This window comes from Taudactylus pleione, unplaced genomic scaffold (genome assembly GCF_031769625.1).
Source record: "Taudactylus pleione unplaced genomic scaffold, aTauple2 ptg000021l, whole genome shotgun sequence".
In the NCBI taxonomy this organism is placed as follows: domain Eukaryota; kingdom Metazoa; phylum Chordata; class Amphibia; order Anura; family Myobatrachidae; genus Taudactylus; species Taudactylus pleione.
Window position 1 is genome coordinate 6,243,923 of NW_028284423.1, and position 25,490 is coordinate 6,269,412.

Sequence of the window (25,490 nt, forward strand, 5' to 3'; positions counted from 1 at the left end):
TTATGAATGTAGACATGATAAACATATACTGTTGGGAGAGAAGCGGTTGTAGAGAGGAAGACATGACTGCAGCATGAAGAGTATGAGGGATTAGTACACATGTATTGTGCAGTGGGGGAGAGGGAGGCAGGGAGAGCCTGGGGAGTAAGAGGTTGTGGTCTGAGAAAGAGAAGGGTGAGTCCGGAAAGTGGGCGACAGAGCACAGGCGGGAGAAGGTGAGTTTGACCATTACAGAGGATGCAAGATAAGAGGAAGATCACAGAGAAGTCAGTGAAGCAGGAAGAATAAAAAGCTGAAAAGATAAGGCATCAGGAAAGGCTGTCTGTCTATCTAATATATGAACATCATGAGTCAATTTACATTTAGGTAAATTCGGTACTGTAAATGGCTCTGAATAATTTGAATTCTGACAAACCAGAAATGTAGCCTAATGTATGTATGGGCTCTCTTATGGCGTGGTTTGTCATAAATAAATATTTCTTACACCTCACATTATGTAAAATAGTGTATTGCTTTTCATTTTAATAATGGGTGATAGACTACAATAAAAAATTATGTAGGTTATTAAATTTCAAAGTAAACTTTACTTTGTTGAGTTTTATCTCTACCCTTTCATACAGTACTATTATTATTACACAGAAAAATAATTTGCCTTTCGTATTCCAAATAAACTAATAAAGCATTAAAAATGAGCATTGCTGTCACCCATAAAGTGTGAAGTGAGCTGTACAGGTTTAGCTCTATAGTCTCTCCATTTAAATAGAATATTAAACTACACTAAACTAAACAGGAAACTGAAATTCATTACTAGACTTAAGTGAGGTTGTGGACTATCATTGGATGTTTTCAAAGAATTGGGTCACATTGACAATATACATAGATGAATCTGAACCCTAATTATATGTCATTCTATAAGAAAATCAAGCACAACATTTTTATGAATCTTCCTTTTGTTAAGTTCCCATGTTACAAATTTTAGATCACATTTTTCACAACTGTCAGCCAGATACAATACAGTGATGAACACTGTTCTATAAGCAAACTCTGATCGTGATGAATGTTTATGTACTGCTCACTAAAGCAAAGGAATTTAAAGGGCAAATCCACCTTTAGTGGAGCTGGTACTATGTAGATATGACCCTGCAAACAGCAAATTACATGACACTGCAGCTCTCAGAGTTGGAGCACTGAAGTCTACAGTATAATTCTACAGTGTTTCTTTGTAGATGCTGTTCCATAAAGTTCTATCGACAACTATGAGCGGCTTTGCAGTACAGATGTGTCCACATACATTTAGCCCTTCTAGCGACTTAAATGTGGCATGCCTATATTCTGTGTACAACTGCGGGTGTATCTGCATGCAAAATGCTACTTTACAGTGTCACAGGCGCTGACACTGTAATGTACCATTTCGCATGCAGATACACCCGCAGTCACACACAGAACATAGGCATGCCGCATTTAAATCGTCATAGCACAACTAGAAGGGCTAGATGTGTGGATACATCTGTACTGCAAAGCCACCCATAGATGTCGATAGAACTTTATGGAGCAGCATCTACAAAGATATCGCTGTGCGAATAAGACACATTTGAAGGTAAAACGTTGCACCAAAAGACACTTGGCACTACTGAGTCAGACAGTGCTCACACCTTATGTGTAGAGCGACTTGTAGCACACTGAGTACAGATGTTTGTGTACACATTTGTAAATCCCTTTTCAAAAATGGTTCCATCAATCAGGCTTATGGCAAATGGGAAGTTGGGCCTGGCCTATATGCCGTGCGTGGGCGCATATTTATTTAAGCACAACTCCAAGGGAAGTAGAGATGTCTAATTTTTATCATACATAGAAGGATTATGATATTAATTGGTGACTATAAACTCGCATCACGACTTTGTTATTTCTATAATTGGTCCCTAGAATTTTTGCTCTGCTAGTATTTAAAAAAATAATAATAATTTGAATAATTTGATCCACTGCAGAATACTGACATATTCAGTATGAGCCCTTACACTGTACGCAATATACATTTTATATTTTCCTGGGTTTTGTATAAATATACCACACTGTATTATGCCCAAGTCCACTGATCACATCATATTGGGTGTAGATAGAGACATACATTATATCAGTCAAAGTATAGTAACTAGTAATCAGGAGTAGTTTTTTGACAAATTAACTGAGGGACTGGTTTGCTTGATTTATTTGTCTAAAATGGTAAGAAAACAATGCATATTTTGTTCATAACACTGTCTGATATATAGTGTCCCCTCATAATACTGAATACAGTGATATTGCATTAAAATAAATATGTTTGTTGATTTTCATTCTGCACTACAGTATAAGGGCACAATTTTAGGCCCGTATTCAATTAGTTTCGAACCCGCGATACTTTTTCGCAGACTTCGCATGTTTTAGCTGCTTAAACTTTTCGTGCGCGCTCCCAATATTCGCCATATTCAATTCTAAAGGACGCAAAAACGCGTCCCGCTGAAACTGTAACAGGCAAAGAGTGTTGGCAGAATTGGGGAAATCAGCCTGACCCCCTCCAAAAGATGCACTAACATTGGAGATCAATCTAGATATTCCCGATTAGCCCTAATGAAGCTATTTGGGGTACTTAAGTGCTGTCAATTGCTCCAAAATAGTATCTTTGCACAAGTGATGAAAAATAGCATTAAGCGTTTTTTTTGGTGAAAATAAGTAGTCCTGTCAAATTTGGGGTACTTGAAAATGGGTGCAAGCGTAGATAAAAATCGCTAAAGTGAAGTGTTAAGAAGCGCTAAAAATGCACCTTCAGCAAATACCTGCAATTAAAAAAACACCTCCCCCAAACTTGCAGACCCCCCCAAAAGTCTATTTAGCTAGTTTTTGCTTTAGTACCCCCACTTTGTACTTTTTTGCCCTAATTTTCAAAGTGCTTTTTGGGGTGTTCCTCTTCTTTTTTTTTATGCAGTTATCCTTTGGGGGGCTGTCCAAAGGGTGCAGAGTGGTTTCTGCACCTTTGCACCCCAAAATCGAAATTCTGCACTTTTTTCTGCAGGGTATTCATTACATTGTATTGACTTTCCACGTACGCGAAAAGTCTTTGCAATTGAATACGGCGATACTTTTCCGCCTGGTGTAATTACGTCATCCGTGATACTTTTTTGCAGATTGTGGGCCTGATTCAGAGCCGGACGCTCTGACAGAGCGCTCGCTCTCAATCAGGGTCGTCCTTCTTGTTTTTCAGAGCGGCCTCCTGGCCGCTCGCATAGCTGTGGGTGTCCACCCACAGCTATAGCGAGCGGCCATGAAGATGGTCGCGATGGTCAAAACCATCGCGACCATTGGGCTTGCGACGAGACCCTTGTGGTAGGGTCTCGTTGCCGCAAGCCCTAGAGTGCTTTCGGCTCTACCAGAACAAGTGATGTCAGTGGGGCTGGCCCCAGACGGTAGGTGTTCCCATGGGAACGCCTCCGTCTGGGCAGCCATGCCCCCGGCCCGCCCACCAAAGGGGGCGTGCTGTCACTCAACATCGACAGCATACCCCCTTTGGTACGAGACCCCGAGCGGCGGTTTGCCCATCACTATCCGGGTCTCGCGCATGCGCACAACAGAGCCGGCTCCATTGTGCGCTTGCGCACTGGCCCACCATCGACCCGCTTGCGAGCGCACAGCGCTCGCTCGCGGATCTGAATCAGGCCCTCTGACTTTTTGCCGGCAATTGAATATGTGCCAAAGTGTCTGAATCAGGCAGTAAAGCCTTAATTTATTACCTATTGATAAACATTGATCTAATCCATCCACAACCTTGTAAGATAACTGAATTATTGTACTTTTCCCATAGATATTCAGACAGTACTCTTCTCAGGATGTGACAGAGAACTGTGTAAACTGGAGACATTCCTGTATGTAACAACCATTTAGACTTGGTTAGTAAAGGAATTTCTCTGTAATAGTTCTGAAATTATTTACATGATTTAAGAGCAATAAAAGTGTAGCTATCCCTGATTGCATGCACTTCATATACACGGAATACATACCTCCATAAACGGAGATGTAGCATGGAACATGCAAGTTCGGTATTGTACACCACGGTAGTCAAATTTTATCATGACAAATCCAATTGCTTCAGGGATTGCAAGGACAAATGAAAGAACCCAGATAGAGATTATTTCAATGGCTGTGATCAGAGGGATTCCATTGCCTTGAACTCGGCTCCATGATGCAACTGCTCTGTACCTGAAATTAAGAAAATGCCCATATAGTCTGAAATGTTTAACAAGCAAAGTCTGTGTTTATTGTATTCACAATTCTATTTGTACCATTTCATATTTGAGCGACAATTTCAAGTACATTTGTCACCTGACTCAGGTTTTTTAACTGCAAGTAAGTAAGTTTATTCAGTTTAAGGGGGAGACTTATCAAAGTTTGGAGAGATATATAAAGATGGTATAGATAAAGGACCAACAAATAGGTTCCTGTCATTTTCAAATACAGCCTGTAAGATGACTGGTTGGTATTTTATCTCTCTTCATTTTATTTCTCTCCAAGCTTTGATACATCTCCCCCTAAGTTTCAAATAACTACGCCCAGTACATAAATATATTTACATTAAAAACAGACATTACCTAATTTTTTATCTAAACATACCTGATCAAAAATGTAAAAAAAAATACATAAGTGAACTGACCACTGTACTGTGCTTTTATTTAGCTGACTGCAGTTGATAATAATAACCCTTACTAAAGGAAAGCATTCTCTAGTAAAATTCTATAACGCATTACCTGGAAAGGAAATCATAATTTCAGTGTTTATTAGAAAGCTGCAAACATTATTGTGTGCTAACTACTCACTAAAATGCAAATTAAAGAGCTCAAACACACGGGTTGGAAAATAATGCTATTTAAAAGTGTAGACAAAGCCTTGCACTTTGGGGCTGATTCAGAGCCGCTCGTAAGCGGCCGCTCGTTCACTCCGAGCGATGTTTGCCCAACTGCGCATGCGTACGGATCGTTATACGCATGCGCGAACCAGTCAGTGCGGTCGAAATTCATGTGCTCGCAAAATAGCGAATGCCTGATAATTTGAGTGACAGGAGGAGGCGTATGTGGGTGGTAACAGGGGAAGGTGCTTGAAAACGGGGAGTGGAGATCCGAACGCAGGCGTGCTTAAAGGTCAAAACGGGCGTTTTAAGGATGTGCATAATTAATACAGCAGCATCATTGACCACGTCACTGGGTTATTTTATAGCCAGAACTGCTCGCAAAATTGTGGTAGCAAAAACCAACCACAAGAATAGCGAGCAGTTCATACCCTGGTCGATGTACTCGATTAATCTAATAAATAGCGGACATGACGTAGGATGCGAGCGGCCAGGGGGCGTATTTTTTCAAAAAACGACCGCAAGTTTTGTTCGCTCGTTCAGACCTAGAGGCGTGAACAGACCGCAAAGAGCGAACGGTTCATTTGAATAGCCACCCCTTTTTTCTGAACGAGCGAGCGCAAATAGCGTCCGGCTCTGAATGAGGTCCTTTGTCTTAGGTCTAGCAAAACCTTCAAAAGCTTGTTCATTAGCATGTCTCCAAACTTCCCTGCAGTATAGTATATTACGTACTTAGGGGTCTATTCATTAAGGGAAAAATATCCCCTGTGATAACTAAGGGTTAAACTTGCTGCAAGTTCAAGCCTAGTATTGGAGACAGTCATCATGCCTCCTTTATTTAATTATCACTTCCTAAAATCTGCTCTTTTCGCGGAGACAGCTTTTTGGAATAAGGGGACATTTCTCCTGCTTCACTGTCTCTTTGCAGCCTGTCTTGTAGCTGTGCATGGGCAGATTGAAGACAGGCTGCGAAGAGACAGTGAGACAGCAGAAGGAGTCCATCCCCCTCTTCCCTCCTGTGCGCTCACCTGCTCGTCTCGTCGCTCGTTCCCGGCTGACCCCATCGCCTGTCCTATGACCTTGCCGCTGCAGAGCTGCAGCCGCTGTGGGAATCTGTGTTTCCTGCTGAAACAGTGCAGCCCCGCAGCCTCAGTCCTCCGCTGCCGCCGCTCCCTTGCTCCCGGCTCACTGGAAAAGAGGTCGGGGACCAGGTAGGGAGCTATATTAAGGTAAGAGGACACAGCAGGGAGGGATCTTTTCAGATCCCTCTGCTGTATCGGATGCTGTACGCCATCTCAGAGTGGCATACAGTATCACTGTCAAGTTCCGAAAAAAATGTTTTTTCGGAACTTGATGAATTTCATAATTTCCACATCCTTATACTATAGTATGAGGATGTGGAAATTATCGGGGGACAATTGTACCCAGGAGATGTCAGTGATATCTCCTGCATTACATGAATGATGAGTTACCCTGGCACTTCATTTCTACAAAAATAGGTGAAAATCTTAATAGACCCCTTAATGAGTATTCCCATTAAGAGAGGTGCGCAGACCCCATGTTTTGGTTATATATATATATATATATATATATATATATATAAATATATATATATATATATATATATATATATATATATTAATCCCTGCTTAAATCTATATCTTTAAATTGATAACATTACCTGTAGATCATTGTTACAGTATTCAGCATGGTCTATTATGGTGGAGATGTACCACTTAGGAATATTGGGCCTTATTCAGCAGTGCAAGCTAGTGCACTGCTGAACGCATATTCCCGATGATCGGGAATCTGCACAGGTACTTTACCCATTCTGCGCATGTGCAGAAAGGGTCTGCGATCCCGCACGGAGACTTGCAGCAGACTGTCAGTGATTGATAGTCTGCTGCCGTTTGTGGGGAGGAGGGGGCGGCGATGCCCTTCGTTTCCTGAAACGTAGGTGTGTCGCCGCCGTTGGGGGGAGGGAAGAAGCCAGGCTCTGTTGGCTGCTGGAGATTTCCTGGCTTTTTCCTCGCTTCTGTGGGGGCCGGCTGTGTGACCCCATGTGTCATCTTAGCCGGCCGATGTTTCGCAGAGTATCCGATGCTACCTGGACAACGCAGCTCGGATATGTAATGCAGCAGGAGACGTGATGCCTCCTGTACACTATCATATCTGCACAGAAGAAATTGCAAAGCTGCTTGCGAGCAGCTTTGCAATTCCGTCTGAAGCTGAATCAGGCCAATTGTTCATAATGTACAGATGGTGTAATGGTTAGCATTGCTGTCTCACAGCCCTAACTGTGCTTGTGTGGGTTTCCTCTGGGTACTCCGGTTTCCTCCCACACTCCAAAAATATACTGGTAGGTTAATTGGGTCCCAACAAAATTACCCTAGTGTGTATGTGTGTGAGCATGTGGTAGGGAATATAGATTGTAAGCTCCACTGGGGCAGGGATGAATGTGAATGGCCAAATATCCTCTGTAAAGCGCTGTGGAATATGTGTGTGCTATATAAATAACTGGTAATAAATAATAATAATGTATATCTTTTATTTTGTCATTGTACTCTACAGCTACTCTAATTCATACAGTCTAATTATTATCTGAATTGAAATAGGTAAAATGGACCAAGTGAAACATATAACATATACTGTATATAAGAAATTGATAACTCTGTATTGCAGCTTTCCCACATATTGAGTTACAAGGTGATCATTTAGGAGCCTTTTTATTTATCTTCAATTTCCTGTGAGAATCACAGTTTGTATTTGTGTACCTGCTGCTTTGAATTACTGAAGCTTATACCAATGGCTTTGATGGAAATTTAGTATTTGTTTCTTCTGAGAAGTGAGGTCACTGGTAGCTGTGTAGGATGTTCTGTCTAGTGCTGATCCACATCTGGCTGTTTTATTATAAAATCAGTGATACACATTCTGTACGCAGATGTCGTCTGTGCTGCAGTGTAAGCAGATAGAGATCACAGAAGTGTTGTTGGATTCATGTCTCCTGCTGTCTGTTTTTAATCAGTGTCCGAAAACTGTGGTTACCGGTTTCATTAATGACCTTTTACCAAATTCTTAACAAATGTGTCAGATGGTAGCACTTGCTTTATTCACGTGTTTGTTAAAACAACGGTGCCTGAGCATCACGGAACAGCAATGCTAATGCTTCTAAAAAGTGGAGTTCTAAATTACTATGGGCCTGATTCAGTATGGATCACAACTGCGATCACGGCTGTGATGAAGCAAGCAGTCTCGCTGTGATCGTATGATAATCCATTGTGATCGTTATGACGCCGTAGCACTATATAAGGACACCCACTTTACCTTACCTTCGCCTCCGGCGTGCGCATGCGCGAGCCCCAGCGAGTGATGGCAGCTCGGTCGCTACGGGGCTCACTACAAGACGGGGCTGCTGTCGATGTTGATTGACAGCTCATGATGTCAGTAGTGGACTTCCTGCTCTATTAGAGCAGGAAGTCCACTCGGACTTGCGGGAGCCGAGACCCTCCCGCAGGGTCTCGACGCAAGCCCAATGGTCGCGATAATCGCGACCATCGCCAGGCCGCTTGCACTAGCTGAGGGTGGTCACCCACAACTTTGCGAGCGGCATGGAGGCCGAAACAAAAAAAATGCCCTGATTCAGAGCGAGCGCTCGCAAACAGCGAGCGCCTCTGAATCAGGCCCAGAGCGAGCTCCTGTGGGGTCATACATCGCACCTCCAGTTCTTACTGCAGGTCCATTTGATCTGGGGATGCCATGTACGATCCTATGCAGTGCTATACGGGTTGGGGAGGGGGTGCTGGCATATCGGGCAGTCGGCCACCCAATCGCATCATGTGTGGGGACCCCCCGATATGTCGGCCGTCGGATCCCCCATCGCGTTGCAAGGAGCATATCGCATTGTGTATAGGTGGCTTTAGTCTGAGCTGATCATCTTCAGATGATCAGATGAGGGAGGGTGTGTATGTTGGGAGAGCTGAGTATGAGTGAGTAACTCCTGATTTGGTAGTGGTAGTTGAACACTGGGCCTGATTCAGAGCCGGACGCTATTTGCGCTCGCTCGTTCAGAAAAAGATTCCGGCTATTTAAATTGAGCGCTCGCTCTTTGCGGTCTGTTGACGCCTCTATGTCTGAGCGAGCGAACGGAACATGCGCTCGCTACTTTGTAAAGACGCCCCCTGGCCGCTCGCATCCTACGTCATCTCCGCTATTTATTTGATTAATCGAGTACATCGAAAGGCGTCTGAACTGCTCGCAGTGCTTGTGGTAGGATTTTCCTACCGCAATCATGCGAACAGTTCAGGCTAAGAAACAACCAAGTGACGTGGTCGATGACGCTGCTTTGTTAATTATGCACACCCTTAAAACGCCCGTTTTGACCGTTTGGCACGCCTGCGTTCGGATCTCCACTCCCCGTTTTCAAGCACCTTCCCCTGTTACCAACCACAAACGCCTGATCCTGTCACTCAAATTAGCAGCCACTTGCTATTTTGCAAGCGCTCGATTTCCGACCGCAATGACTGGTTGGCGCATGCGCATTACGACCCATACGCATGCGCAGTTGTGCGAACATCGCTCGGAGCGAACGAGCGGCCGCTTACGAGCGGCTCTGAATCAGGCCCACTGTGTATAGGATCTGCTTTGTTCTAATAGTTGGAGAGAGGGTGGGGGTGACATACAGGGGTATTCAATATGGGAGCGAAAACATCGTTTTTGCGTTAATATCGCACTTTTGACGTCATTATCGCAGGTTTGACTTTTACACCATATTCAATTTCAAAGACTTATCGCAGGTTCGAAAAGTCTTTGCTAAAAAACGGGGATAACTTTTCACCATTGAATAGGTGTCGAAAAAAAGTGCAGAATTGGGGTTTAGGGATGCAGGCTTAAAAAAAAATAGCCTGCACCCCTGGGATTGACATTTAAAAAAGAACTGTGTCAAAATTTTTTTTTTTTAAAAATAGGGACACCCCAAAAAATGTATTTAAAAATTGGGGTGAAAAAAAAAAAAAGGGAAAAAATTGTATAACAATAGGGAAATAGATTCAGGGCTATTCTGCAAGTATGCGGCAGGTGTTTTCTAGAATAGATTTATAGAGGCAGGTGCACAATTGCAGAATTTTTAAAAACTTACTTTAGGGACATCAAAATATGCTAGTACCCATTTTCATGTACCCCAAATTTGATGGGACCACTTAAAAAAAACGAAAAAAAAACCTAAGTGCTCTTCTGCATCACTTCTCCAATGTCGGGAAAAAACACCTGCTACGGCTATTTAAATCCCCGACTTTCATTTAAAGGCTAAAACGGGGGTACCCATAGTGATCCCCCATGCTTTTACAACTTTAGGGAGGTCTTACAATTTTTTTAAGGAAAAATTAGTAACTCCAAAAATTAGCAAATCCAACTTCAGAGGCTCCCGTTTTCATCAATTTTATATTGAATACGGGGATAAGCGGGCGTGCGCCCGATACTTTAACGCAGGTAAAAACTCCGATATGAAACGTTAACTTCGACAGTGAAGTTAACGTTTCATATTGAATACCCCTCATAGTGTTTAGAAGACATTTTGTTTCTTGTTTAAGTAATGTCCTATAACTTATGGTACAAAGCAAATTTATCACATACATACAGCAACTGATGCTGTGTTTACTGGACATTGAATGCAAACCTTGAAATTGAGATCTATTGATTACTATGAAGGGAAGGATACTTGTCTATACTCCTGTGGAAGTAGTAATCCATTGATCACTTTCAGAAACACTTTGTCTGCCAAATGCTAGGTGGAACCTAAATGCTTTTCATTGTTTTTTTTTCTTGGCAACAATTAGGTCTCCTTTGGTGATATTGCTTGCCCTATTTTTTCATCTGAATTTAACGCATGGTGTAATGTTAACTAATCAACCCAACTCAGGTCACCAGAATCACCTGATTAGAGGAAGATGTTTCAAGCCTTCTAAAGAGGAAAGCTGGAGTATTTGGTCATAGCAACCAATCAACTTCTAGATATAATTTTATAGAATGCTCTAGAATAAAATGATAGATAGAAGCTGATTGGATGCTATGGGCAACTTCTCCATTTATCCCCTTTAGAAGGTTTGATCCACTGTTACAGCTCACATACGGACAACAATGGGACATTTTAGTGCGGTGCAAGACTACTGCACCATAGCCCTAGAGCACCCATCTTTACAGGGAATTACATTGCACAATACACTTTACATTTATCATCATCATTGGCATTTGGTTATCTGTGGAAACGCTGATATTTGCTGGAGTTGTATTTTGGGGCTTGGAACAAGATCCCTGGAGGGCACCTGGGCAAGTAACTATTACAATATATGGAGTGCCGGCCTGTCAATTCTTTTATAAGTAGAAAAATATCACGGCCTGGTGCCTTCCTTACGTAACCGGGCGGAGTTCATCGCACATGCAACGGAAGGCGGCACTCAGGATTTTACATCAAGCACAGGCAGCAGGTAATGTCATCAACGTTTCAAAATGTAATTTGTAGTCAGGATTCAAACAATACAGCAACAAATGACCTTACAGCAGTAGTTACTGCTATAAGGTCAGTTGTTGCTGTATTGTTTGTATCCTGATGACGAATTACATTTGAAATGTGACAAGATGACATTACCTGCTGCCTGTGCTTGATTCAAAGTCCTGAGTGTCGTCTTCCGTTGCATATATATATATATATATATATATATATGTATATATATATATATATATATATATATATATATACAAAAGACAGATAAAAGAGCCAACACTCTGAAACGTTGACTATATATCCTGGCTGTGCCTGTTATTTATTAGATGTGATTTTGAGACGCTGAGTGCCATCCTTTCACTATATACATATATATAGTGACTGTATACAGTATATATATTTATATATATATATATATGTATAATATATATAGTGACTATATATGTATTATGTGTATATATATATATATATGTGTATATATATACATATATATATATATATATATATATATATATATATGTATATTCCTCCCAGAAATGTATCTACAAAACTAATTGCCCTGCATAACTCACTTCCTAATGGAGTACAATATTTGGGCCAGTGGAAGTTATGCCTTACCCTAAAGTTCTTACTGTAATTAACTTGAACATCAAAAGATGCACACAAATACAGATGCGGTACACAAATATAGAAAAATTACATTGTAAATTGCCCAAACTTCTGAATTCTTGACATGGTATATATTGCTTAACAGAACAAAACAATTTATAATTATAAATTATCTTTTTAAATATAGAATATATTTAAAGTTTGATTAGGGCTAACATAATTGAACATAATTTAATTAATTTAAATTAAATTAAAAACAATAATATTCAAAAAGTAAAAATTGGCACTAGTTAATCCAGTTCAATGCCATTATGCATGTCTCACTGCCAAATCATTTCTACTCATGTTTTATCCGCTTTTGAAAGTCATTTTAGAAGCTGTTGTCTGAGTGCTAACAGATGGTCGGAAATGTTCTGGTTAAAACTTGTTCTCTTGAACCCTCTATAAAAAAAACCCTCATGAATCCTCCTCTGAAGAAGAACTAAAGAATAACACATTTCTGGTAAAGTAAAACACCATGTTTTTATATTGATGCATCTAGAGATAATCTGACTGAATTTATGGGTAATTACCCAGAATTCCACACACCAATAAATTGGGGTTTAGGGATCCATGTTAAAATTCTGCCAATGCAATGCAAGAGAGTAACTGCATGCTTTGAAGACATGATGAAAGAAAACTGCCACGTATATCTAGAACTGAAAGAAGCTTCTAGAATAGGGGTAGACAGACTCTATAACTTTTGTTGAAATATAACAATGAATAGAGCAATTGCAGAATTACTGGTAATGCAGCTCTGCGGAGTAAAAAATGTGCTTTATATTTCCCATCAGATCCCCTACCGTGAGAAGAAAAATAGGTTTGCATGACGTTTGTGAGTAACACTGATTATCTGAGGATGCCCTGGGTTACAGAAATGTGAAGTGAGAACGTACCTGTCTACACTCAGAGCGCACAGGTTGAGCACTGTGATTCCAACTGAAGCCTTCTGTATGAATGGAACCAGTTTGCAAAGACATTCTCCGATCGGTGACTGATCAAAGGGCCATCGCTCGGCATGAAGCTGGAGAGTAGAACACAGTTTTGGTTATTTTTATTAAACGTGTATGAATTCCGTATCATCTATATTTGTACATTCAACATGGAGCACACATACAGTGCTGTTTTGCTTTATACGGCCACCTAGTACAATAATCATTAACTACATATACTGTGTTTTTTTATTTTAAACAGTCAGCTAAACATACATTTTATATATTATTAATGGACTACGTATAATGTGCTATCTAGCCAGCTTAGCATACATTTGATACATTATTCATGGACTACATACAGTATAATGTGCTATCTAACAGTCAGCTAATCATAGTGTAAATATATTATTAAAGGACAAATTTTATGTACTATCTTACCTTATCCACCCAGATAATCATGCATTTTATATAATAAGATACAATATATAGTATACATGGCAGTATACATTCTATTTAACCTTATGTAGTCAAGCAAACGCATGGGGTACATATACTTATTGCCCCATTTTATTTTACACATGACCTAAGCATAAATCCATAATAAGAATCCTTGGAGCATGTTACATAAATTCATACTGAATAGTACAAGGTTAATAATTACACAAAGCATGTTTTTCTGAAGTCTATATCGTTAAAGCAGGTAGTCAGAATAGCTAATGTCTCAGGAAGTAAAGAATCTTTATAATGGAAATGCAAATGGCACAAAATGTATCTAATGTTTCCTCAAGGTACTCCTGTCATTTATTATGTATATGCACATACTGTTATTGTTAATAGTCCATTCAGCATGCTGAACAGCCAGTCCCTTCAACGTTTCTCCCCCCTAGGCCTGAGATACCCGTTTGACTTAATGTACAGAACATGTGCTGTTATGAGCATTTATCTTATGTTTTATATGAAGCAGGAACCTCAAAGCGGTTATACTGTATATGAAAATTAGAATAAAATAAAGGAGCGCTAATGTGCCTTACAATAATGCACAATTGATTAAATGCCACTAAATTGTAAATCCTATACAAAATAATAAAACCATCATTACAAAAACAGCAATAAACTGATGTAACTTCCAGTGGTATCTCAGTGCAAGTGCAATGCAATGTGACATAAATTGTGACTGTACAGCAGTGTGTTAGAATTAGAGATGTGCGGGTTTGGTTTTATTCGGTTCTTATCACCAAATTATAGCAAGTTTCGGATTAGTTTTGATTTCTCTTATTGGCTATCCAAAACACGTGACAGCCCGATAGCCAATATGATGCCGTTTTTGAGATCCGAACATATCCGAGTAAAACCGAACCGCATATCTCTAGTTAGAATAGTTTAGAATAATGTCCTGTAGCATGGATAATGACTGATGAACAGAGAGCCAATGATAAGAGATGCCTGTTATATGATAGGCTACTCTCACATAATATAACTATGTGACTCGAGTATAGATAATTCACATTACCAATGATGTTGAATAATTCCTTAGAATACTGTACGCAGATGAATTTAAAAAGATATCAAGCTGACTCAGTGGCAAGTATCACAGTTCTCTAGTACGATGGCTCATAGGGATCCAGTGCGTGATCTTAGTTAGACCAGTATATGTTGTAGTCCTGGATGCATTCTCCCGGATAGTTCACAGTGAGTTAAAATAACAGTCACCTGACATCTTCTCTCAGGGAACATTCCTGTTTCACCAGGGGCACATTTCAATTTCTTTTGTATATAGAATGAATTCTGAAGTGTTTCGGGCAATATTATATGCTCATATTCAGTCAAATGCTTCAGAACTCATTGGACGGCGCTTCACAGTGCAGATGGACAATGACCCGAAGCATACTGCAAAAGCAACCAAAGAGTTTTTTAAGTGGAATGTTATGCAATGGCCAAGTCAATCCCCTGACCTGAATCCGATTGAGCATGCATTTCACTTGATGAAGACAAAACTGAAGGGAAAATGCCCCAAGAACAAGCAGGAACTGAAGACATTTGCAGTAGAGGCCTGGCAGAGCATCACCAGGGATGAAACCCAGCGTCTGGTGATGTCTATGCGTTCCAGACTTCAGGCTGTAATTGCCTGCAAAGGATTTGCAACAAGTATTAAAAAGTGAATGTTAGATTTAGGATTGTTTAGTTTGTCCCATTACTTTTGGCCCCTTAAAAAGTGGGAGGCACATATAGAAACCGTTGTAATTCGTACACCGTTCACCTGATTTGGATGTAATTACCCTCAAATTAAATCTGAAAGTCTGCAGTTAAATCACATCTTGTTTGTTTCATTTCAAAGCCATTGTGGTGGTGAATAGAGGCCAAAATCTGAAAATTCTGTCAATGTCCCAATATTTATGGACCTGACTGTATATATATATATATATATATATATATATATATATATAAAAATATATGATAATAGTAGTATTCACCATGTCATAGAGTAGATATTTTTAATTGTTAGTAGCGTAATATATAAAGAATAAACATTAGTTTATGCTTCTTTCTTTTAATTCATGTGTTCTTTATCATTTGACCCATAATAACGATGCATTCAAAATAAACTAAAAAATATTTTCATTTTATTATATTACGCACAGTTGTACAGTTCCTCTACGTTAAACACACTTGTGGCATGATTCAGAACTGCAAGTGATTACGCCTTCCTATGGATCTCACTATTTTAGCAAACTGTGCATGCTTCGGAGCTTTCATACAGTACATAACTTAAAGCAATTATGGGTGATTTTGTGTTGTACGGATCTTGGTCGTATTTTCACTTGCGGATGGGTGGGTGTTACTGGGCGGGAACTGTGTGTTCGTGTGTGGAATGAGTTTGTAGTGGGGGTGTCATGGATTTGCTGGCTATTCAGAGGTGAGAGTTATTGTTATTATTATTACATTTTTTTTTTTATAGGGCACCACAAGTGGTCCGCAGCGCCGTACATACAGTAAAGGGTACACAGAACATTACATTACAATACAGTAACCAACATATAAACAGAACACAAGTAACAATTAGCAACACAATTCTCCATACACAATACAGCTCTGAAGGTGAAGGCTGTCATAGAAGAGCTAGAGAAGAAGGCTGTGAGACAGTGGGGAGGAGGACCTTGCTCCTAGGAGCTTACAATCTAGGGGAGAGGAGAGATGGACAGATGACATGAGGCATGAGTGTGTAGAGGGGGACCTGAGTGCAGGAAGTAAGCAAGGTAGAGATGACTGAGGCAGGAGGGAAAGAGACCTGGTAACATGGTTATGTGGTGGAAGAGTATGCTTTGGTGAACAGGTGGGTTTTCAGTGCACGTTTGAAGTTCTGCAAGGTCGGGGAGAGCCTGATCGAGCGAGGAAGCTCATTCCAGTGGAGGGGGGCTGCACGGGCAAAATCTTGGACACGAGCATGATGGAGGAGAGGTAACAGTCATTGGCAGACCGGAGTGAGCGGGAGGGAGTGTGTAAGGAAATGAGGTTGGAGATGTAGGGAGCAGTAGAGTTAGAGAGGGCCTTTTATGTGAAGGTGAGGAGTTTGAAGAGGATTCTGTAGAGGAATGGGAGTCAGTGAACGTTTTAGCAGAGGGGAGCAGCACAAGTGGAACGGCGGGAGAGGAAGATAAGTCTAGCTGCAGCATTGAGAACAGACTGGAGGGGGGCAAGATGGCAATGTGGGAGGCCAGTAAGGAGAAGGTTGCAGTATTCAAGCCGAGAAATGATTAATGAATGAATAATGAGTTTGGTAGCATTCTGGGAGAGGAAAGGCCTAATGCGAGCGATGTTGCGTAGCTGGAACCGACAGGATTGTGCCAGAGATTGAATGTGGGGGATGAAGGAGAGTGTGGAGTCAAGGGTGACACCCAAACAGCGAAGTTGGGGGACAGGGGAGATGATGGTGTTGTCAACAGTGATAGCGAGATTGGTTGGAGTTGAGACTCTATTAGGGGGAAAGATGATGAGTTCGGTTTTGTCCATGTTGAGCTTCAGAGAGCGCTCGGACATCCAGGAAGAGATGGCAGAGAGGCAGCTGGATACCTGAGAGAGGACAGAAGGGGAGAGCTCAGGAGAGGAGAGGTATAGTTGCGTGTCATCGGCATAGAGGTGGTATTGGAGGCCGAAGGAGCTGATGAGTTCTCCAAGTGTAGAGGTGTACAGGGAGAAGAGCAGCGGGCCCAGGACAGAACCCCGCGGGACACCAATGGGAAGGGTGGAAGGGGAGGAGGTGGAGCCAGAGGCAGACAGAGAAGGAGCAGTTGGTGAGGTAAGAGGTGAACCAGGTATGGATGGTGTTAGAGATGCCAAAGGTCTGAAGGGTGCGGAGGAGGAGAGTATGATCCACGGTGTCGAAGGCTGCAGAGAGGTCCAGGAGGATGAGCAGAGAGAAGTGGCCCCTGGATTTTCCTGCAAGCAGGTCATTGGTGACTTTGATAAAGAAAAATACCAGGCGCCAAGAGGAAGTGCGGACCAGCTAATAAATAGCTGTGATATCAGTGTTTACAGCTGCCCACCACCTAGGAGTATGCCACCACTCCCAACAAGCACACAAAAAGAGCTAAACAGTCAAGTAATATAGGTGGAATGGCGCTAGTATCACTAATTACACATGCAAATGTATGAATTGCATAAAACGTTTATTAGCAATAAAAATATATACTCTTATGAAATTGAAAATACAGATAAAAGCATGTAATAATGCATCAATAATACATGGATACAAGTTTTGCATAAGTCATTGTATCAACTATCACATTAGAGTATATATTTTTATTGCTAATAAACGTTTTATCTGAACACAGAAAAAAGGAATTTGCCCCCCAGCATCACACGAAAAGGGGAAAAAAGGTGATAGTGTAAAATGATAGATGTGTAAAGATAAATCAGTGAGTGTTAATGAAATGTAAAAGAATTAAAATTACATAAATAATATACACATCTATACTTTACACTTCACTATCACCTTTTTTCCCCTTTTCGTGTGATGCCCTGGGGATGGTCCTTGGCTGGTATTTTTTGGGGTGCCTTGCTTCTCGGACGTGAACCCCTTAATGTTAGGGACGCTGGTATAGAGGAGCCTTGACGTCGGCCCAGTGCTTATTCATATATTTGCAAATGTATGTAATAGGGATGTGCAGGCTCGGATAGGTTCGAGTTTGCACGTGGAGTTCGGATTTTTCCCTCCAAAAAAACGGAACTCAGAACGAGGCAAAACGTCATCTTACATGGACGAACATCATCATTCCTGGTCTTTTGTCCAGGAATGATGATGTTCGTCCATGTAAGATGACGTTTTGCCTCGTTCTGAGTTCCGTTTTTTTGGAGGGAAAAATCCGAACTCCACGTGCAAACTCGAACCTATCCGAGCCTGCACATCCCTAGTATGTAACCAATACCTCTGAATTTCTATTATCATGTAGGATTCAAGTATTTTTGATTTAGCTGCAGTGTGCTGGGGGGCAAATTCCTTTTTTCTGTGTTCAGTGTAAACCCCGCCCTTTACAAGCACCTGTAGTATATCATTAAGCTGATTGAGCAACTACCATATTTTTTGCTAATAAACGTTTTATGCAATTCATACATTTGCATGTGTAATTAGTGATACTAGCGCCATTCCACCTATATTACTTGACATTGGTGACTTTGGCCAGGGCAGTTTCAGTGGAGGGAAGTGGGTGAAAGCCAGATTGAAGAGGATCAAGGATGGAGTTGTTAGCTGGTGATGCGGCTGTAGACAAGCCACTCAAGTAGTTTGGAGGCAAAAGGGAGAAGAGAGTTTGCAGTGATTAATCAATCTTGTATCACGTATAGGGCTGGAGCAAACATGTGGTGGTGATGATGATGGCTATTAGATGCAACCAACTCTCATTACAGGTAGAATTTCTCATCTATTTCCAAATACGGGAAGCAGACAAGTTTTGCTATTTATGGGCAACTCTAAATCAGGCCTTGATTGTCTATGTAGTAGGTATAATTATATAATTATTATCTTAACCCAAAGAAGTATGATTTGTGTAGTTTGCCTCATTCCAAAAAAAGCTTTTTAGCATTATTCTCATGGTCTAGAATACCACACAAAATGAGGCTGGCACATCTGAGCTGGGGCAAATGATTAAGAATGTGTGCTACTCTCTCAGAATGTCCAGGAGACTCCTGAATATCAGGGATGTTTCCCTGACTCCCGGGAGAGCAGGGAAGCCAGAGATAATGGTTTTCCACTTGAACTTCACATACACATACAGTAATTTTTACTGTTCAAATTAATACATTTTTAAAAAATATTATTAAATGTAGTAACAATCTACAACACAAAAATGTCTTCTTTTTTTTAACTTGAACTTGAAATTTGAACTTGAACTTCAAATTGTAAATTCGAACTATTAACCGAAATCTTACCAGCACAAAAATCACAAACTTTTGAGGCCGGCAATTCAAATAATCTACGCATCACTATTTGCAAGCATGGTCATCACTGAATTTATCTCTAATTTATGCTCCTTCATTGTGATTATTATTAGTGATTATTACATGTTACAAAAATGTAATGACACTTAAGCACCACAGAAGGGATGAGTACGGGATGCTGTCAGTAAGAATCCAGACGCCCGCATCCCAACAGTGTTAGAATACCAACATTATGTCAGTCGGTTGGTATCCTAATCCTCCCCCTCTCCCTACCCTAACCCTCCCTCCCCGGTGCCTGAACCTAACCTCCCTTCTAGTGCCTAAACCTAACCTTCCCCTTCCTGCACCCTAAACCTAACCCTCCCACCACTAGTGCCTAACGCTAACCCTCTCCCTAGTGCCTAACCCTAACTCCTAAAGATAACCCTCCCCCTAACCCTGGTACTTACCTTCAGGATTCCGGCGGTCGGGATGCAATCGCCGGGATTCTGACAAGTGTCAGGATTCCAGTGCCGGCATTCTGACCACCAGAATCCCCTCCATCTGTATTTTCACCGCATCCCCCACAGAATGTCATATCTCACAACATACTGTATGAAAAGGTAAAATCAGGACAAAATAATACACCCCTAAGATCTGCCAAACCATGTCCCCAAAATCTACCTTACAACCATACTTACCTACATTTTGCTGCTCCCCTAGAGCCATGTTGGTTGCTTCACACTGTCTCCCGCTGCAACGTGACGCAATGTTCAGCATCACGCGGGTGACAATGACAGAGTTGCATAATTTGGCAAAAATTGCGTAGTTACGGCCTCTTTTCTTGTCCTCTTCAATGGGTTAGTGGGCAGGAGCCAGGAGGGTGGGCACACTCTCCAGGAAGTTTGGAGGAAATCAACGAAAATTTGGGAGTCTCCCGGGCATTCCAGTAGAGTACGCAAGTTTGTGTAAGACTGGCTTTATTCCTAGAATCGGAACTATTGTGAATGCATTGGTGCTTTACAAATTAGACAATAATATAAAAATAAAATAAACATATCAAAAAGGCAGGAGACATGAAGCCATTCTAAATACATGACAACAATATCCTAAGGGTAGTAGGTTGTAATTACCATTCAGTATAAATATTTATTTGCATACAGAGATTTATTTTCATTGTACCTAAATACAGTATGGTATACTTAGATAACCACTTACCTCTAATACTTTCATACACTGAACATTCTATAGCGCTTATTTATTTTCCTGTAAAAATTACTTATTGTGTTTTCTTACATAGCAACATTTTCTATTAAACTATACACTTCATCACAAATAAGACAACCTTGGTTGTTGTGTGTAGATAAACTATAGACATCTGTTTAACAGCTCTCATCCCCAGTGGAATGCACTGAGGTACAAACACATCTATTATACAGGGCAAAAACACAGCAGGGGAGACGTGAATCCTCAGAATTATTTTTCAAGTATAAATACAACTTGTTTGTAGAAATCAACAAAGCGGAAACCATATTGCAGAAAAACCACTATGTTAGTTACGTGACATTTGAAACATGATGAGAGACACATACACAAACTGCTTCTTCAGTAAACACTTCAGGGAAGGTTTACAACTGCTTAAAATGATTATTCTTGGGAAAAGACTTTCAAAATACGTAAAACATACAATATTAATATTTATTCTTGTACGAATTGCAGCAATGTACTTCTTGCACCCCTACATAACCTCCTTTCTACTATTTTATGGCTTTAAACTAGTCAAACATTTCACTTCCATAAATTCTCTATAACTTGGGAATTTCTCACTGGGTCCAGGATACAGAAAGAGTTTTCTCTCATCAACCTTATAACCTTCTTAACTGAAGGTCTTCACCTATGCCCTGAAGCATTCAATTCATCAACAAATCCTGCTGCTCTCTTATAAATTACACAAATACTACTTTGCAAATTCCACTGTTGCTAATGGATTTATATGCCAGTTTAACAGAATAATGAGATGTCATCCATCCACACTGCACAAACGGACTCATTTAATGACATATTTTCATAAAAGTTGCCACAACACTGGATGAACCATTTGACTATGGTGTTGACATTATGCCTCTATTCAGTCAGCGAATTTAGATGTTTAACTTGCATTTCAAATATTGCTAATTAATTGAATATTTTAATTGAGTATGCTTGTTATGAAAGCCCATGTAAAGAAATATCTTGGAGATCCTATGATGTGACATTAGGGTTGGGCTGGGAGGAGGTAACTCCATCATGTCCTCTAATTAATGGCGAGAGCTGAACCTCTCCATATTTCCAGGAGCTACACATGGGATATAGCCATATTGTAGGTAACTGTTGCCATGGCTGCAGCTGGGCAGGTGCTAGGGCCACAGTAACAGAATATTATGGGATGCTGGTAGCAGCCACACTGTAGGCTCATCCGCGCACTGCATAATATATAACATAAGGTGTATGCAACAGCTCTTTAAGGGACAATCAAATCTAATCCAGTTCAGAAATTATATGCTGGGAATTGCAGTACATCAAGGTCCACCTAGACAGTACCGCATTTATAGACTATAGGGGAGATGTATCTAACCTTTGAGAGATAAAGTGAAGTTACCCATAGTAACCAATTCACTTCAAACTGTCATTTATCTAGCATAGGGGAAGATGTACTAAGCCTTGGAGAGAGAGAAAGTAGACGGAGATAAAGGGGTCAATTTACAAAGCCTTGGAGAGAGATAAAGTTGACAGAGAAAGTACCATTCAATCAGCTGCTGACTGTCACTTTACAATGTGTTTGACAAATGACAGGAGTTGATTAGTTGGTACTTTATCTCCGTCCACTTTATCTCTCTACAAGGCTTAGGACAAAGACCCCTATATCTTATATTTATAAATTTGCTCTGGCAGTGGCTTTAGATGTTTTTGCAGCTTGTTTTTGTCATCTAATTTAACAGCACTGGGTGAATTTGCTGATTTCAACAATTCACAGCATAATTCTGTGTCTGTACCAGAGCAATATGTGCAATCCTAGATACAAAGAGGACTGCATATGCACACATAGGAATGGGTATGAAATACCGCCGGCCATCGATTCCCGTCAGCGGCAGCCCGACAGGAGCAGAGTGCGACGCAGCGGAAGCCCGACAGCGCTGGAAATCCCGATCGTGGATAGGTAAGTATCCACTAACCTAACCTAACCCCCCTAACCCTAACCCTCCTTAGGGGAGCCTAACCCTAACTTCCCCCCCAAGTGTCTAACCCTAATCCCCCCTCTAAGTGCCTAACCCTAACCACCCCCTTCACCGCTACCTAAACCTAAGTCCCCCGGGGGGTGCCTAACCGTTTACCAAAGGAGTTCACCGGACAGATAAGTATTACTGATTGACTACAATATATTACTATATATAGCATTGACATGATGCGATATATAGTGATATTTTCCATTAGCCATTTAATAATGTACATGAATAGAGCCCTGTTACATAAAATTATATAAAAAAAATTAAATTAAAGTTAAGCAACTGCTTGTCGGAAATTGTGTGTACAGGTCCGTCCGGGATACATTACTTTGTATCACTGTCAGGATCATGCCATCTTTATGTGCTTTACAATAAGGACAGGTGTGGGGGGAGATGTCCTAAGCCTTGGAGAGTGCTAAAGTACAAATCAATCAGCTCCTAACTGCCATTTTTCAAACACGCCTGTAAAGTGACAGGAGCTGATTGGTTGGTACTTTATCACTCTCCGCGTTATCTCTATCCAAGGCTTAGTACATCTCTCCCAGTGTATACGAGGCAGTAAATGTATGGTCAGAATTCCCAATAGTATAAAGCACAGAGTAATGCAATGCTGTCTTTCTGAGGGTATCAAGTTACCATAGGAATATGATTACAAAGAAAGCTGCTGTTGAAAGACAGTGGCTGGGATTCATCAACGTTCAATTCCTGAAAGTAAGCCAGGTAGGCATTAATGACAATAACACACGTCTGCATATCACAGCTATTTGTCAAGTATTTCCATGCAATAGACATGAGGTAATCTATGCTGCCAAATGTGTCTTTAGCCCAAAAGCTAATTACAATATCACTAGCTGACTACAGATAACACGCATTAAGATTTATCTGTGTTGCAAAGGGACTTCAAAGATTGTGTTATTTCAACACAGAAATGCAGAGTATCCTGAGCTGATGTCTGGGGTTAACGTCCTACTAAGTAAATAGTGAAATCTATGTTTAGTCAAAAACAGCAAGGCAGAAATGGCCGAACATCAATCCATATACATACACACTTACATATATTTATACACCCTATAACATGTAAACAGGGAGCTTCCTTTTATTTTCTTGGCACTTTGTATATTCTGAATACTTGCCTACTCTCCTGATATGTCACATACACCCCCGTACTTCGGGAAGGCCTCCTGTACTTCCCAGTAAGGGTAGGCAAGTATGCGATATGCGGCTCTGGGCCAAGATGATGCTAATCACTGTTCCACTCCCTCCGCACCTCCTGCCTGGGCCTCCGCTATTGGAGAGGAGATGAAAAAGAATGGCAAGTATAGCATATTGCTTTATCATTTTCATCCTCATTCATGTAGCTTTTCAGGGGTATGCTGAAAGTCCAACTAAAAAGTCACATTGTTGGAGAAAAACATATATTACAAAACACATTTGTTATATAATAAATACAGAATATATTTATGATAGGGAAGGTCAGAAACATATAATATTCTATCATTTCTTCTGTAGGGCATGGAGTAAGAAGCCTGATACCAAATTTGGTGGTAAACTGACCCCCCTGTCCTAAATAACAGTGGGCCTGATTCAGACCCGCTCGTGAGCGCTATGCGCTCGCAAGTGGGTCGATGGTGGCCCAGTGCGCATGCGCATGATGGAGCCGGCTCCGTCGTGCGCATGCGCGAGACCCGGATAGCGGCGGGCAAACCGTCGCTACGGGTCTCGTACCAAAGGGGGCGTGCTGTCGATGTTGAGTGACAGCACACCCCCTTTGGTGGCCGGGCTGGGGGCATGGCTGCCCAGACGGAGGCCTTCACATGGGAACGCCTACCATCTGGGGCCGACCCCACTGACATCACAAGTGATGTCAGTGGGAGAGCTTTCGGCTCTGTTAGAGCTGAAAGCACTCTTGGGCTTGCGGCAATGAGACCCTACCACAAGGGTCTCGTCGCAAGCCCGATGGTCGCGATGGTCTTGACCATCTCGACCAATTTCCTGGCCGCTCGCTATAGCTGTGGGTGGTCACCCACAGCTATGCGAGCAGCCAGGAGGCCGCTCTAAAAAAACAGAAGGCCGGCCCTGATTCAGAGCGAGCGCTCTGTCAGAGCGTCCGGCTCTGCATCAGGCCCAGTGTGCGGTATAATGTACCTGATTCATTTGCTGCAGAGATTCCACCTACTATGTGTGCATAGACCCTCACTGTAATGTGCCTCATAAGTCTCTATACAATACCAGACAGGGTTTTACAGAACCTATCATGGCTTTCTCTACCAACAACAAAAACAAAATTATTTTTATTTGCAGAGGTTCTTACTGGAAGCATACTAAAAATCTGAAATAGTGTAGTTTTCCAGCAAAAGTCCCATAATTGTAACTAGATTTCAAAGGGAAGTCTGAAGTCATAATATCCTGAATCACTAAGCTGATGAAAGAAAGATGAAGGAACAGCAGACATTAATTGTGTACATGAAGTCTCAGCCATGATGAAAAACAGCCCTGTACAATAAGTTTACCATAACGGAGCCATCTTACGATAAAAGCAGAAGGAAGCATTTTCTATTTGAACTAGTTGTTATTTTTACGCTGAACAAAGTAATGCAAAGTCAGGTTAAATGCTCGAGTATAATGCTTTTTTCTCTCTTTATTCAATCCACTAGGCTTGGGAATACCTCAGTATTAATGAAGAGTGTAATCAAACAGCTTGTAAAAGTGTGTAGAGTGCATCTGCTCATTGTCACTTTTTCAATAACAATAAAGTTAATTAAGCGTCTATTTATCAAACTAATTCTGACCTTAAAACTAGAGATGTGCGGTTCAGTTTTCCTGAACACAGAACACACCTGGAACGGGATGCATTAATGCATATTTTG

At 41.1% G+C, this 25,490-nt stretch overlaps 1 protein-coding gene across 1 annotated transcript in view; it reads right to left on the reverse strand.

Annotated features, from left to right (window-relative positions):
• The window catches only part of EDNRA (endothelin receptor type A), a 66,976-nt gene that overhangs the window by 17,370 nt on the left and 24,116 nt on the right, over window positions 1-25,490 (reverse strand). The window contains exons 3-4 of the mRNA XM_088448423.1: window positions 12,911-13,038; window positions 4,029-4,227 (exon numbers count right to left, since the gene is read on the reverse strand). Coding sequence (XP_088304549.1) covers window positions 4,029-4,227; window positions 12,911-13,038 — 327 coding nt within the window. The remainder of the gene's footprint in view (window positions 1-4,028; window positions 4,228-12,910; window positions 13,039-25,490) is intronic.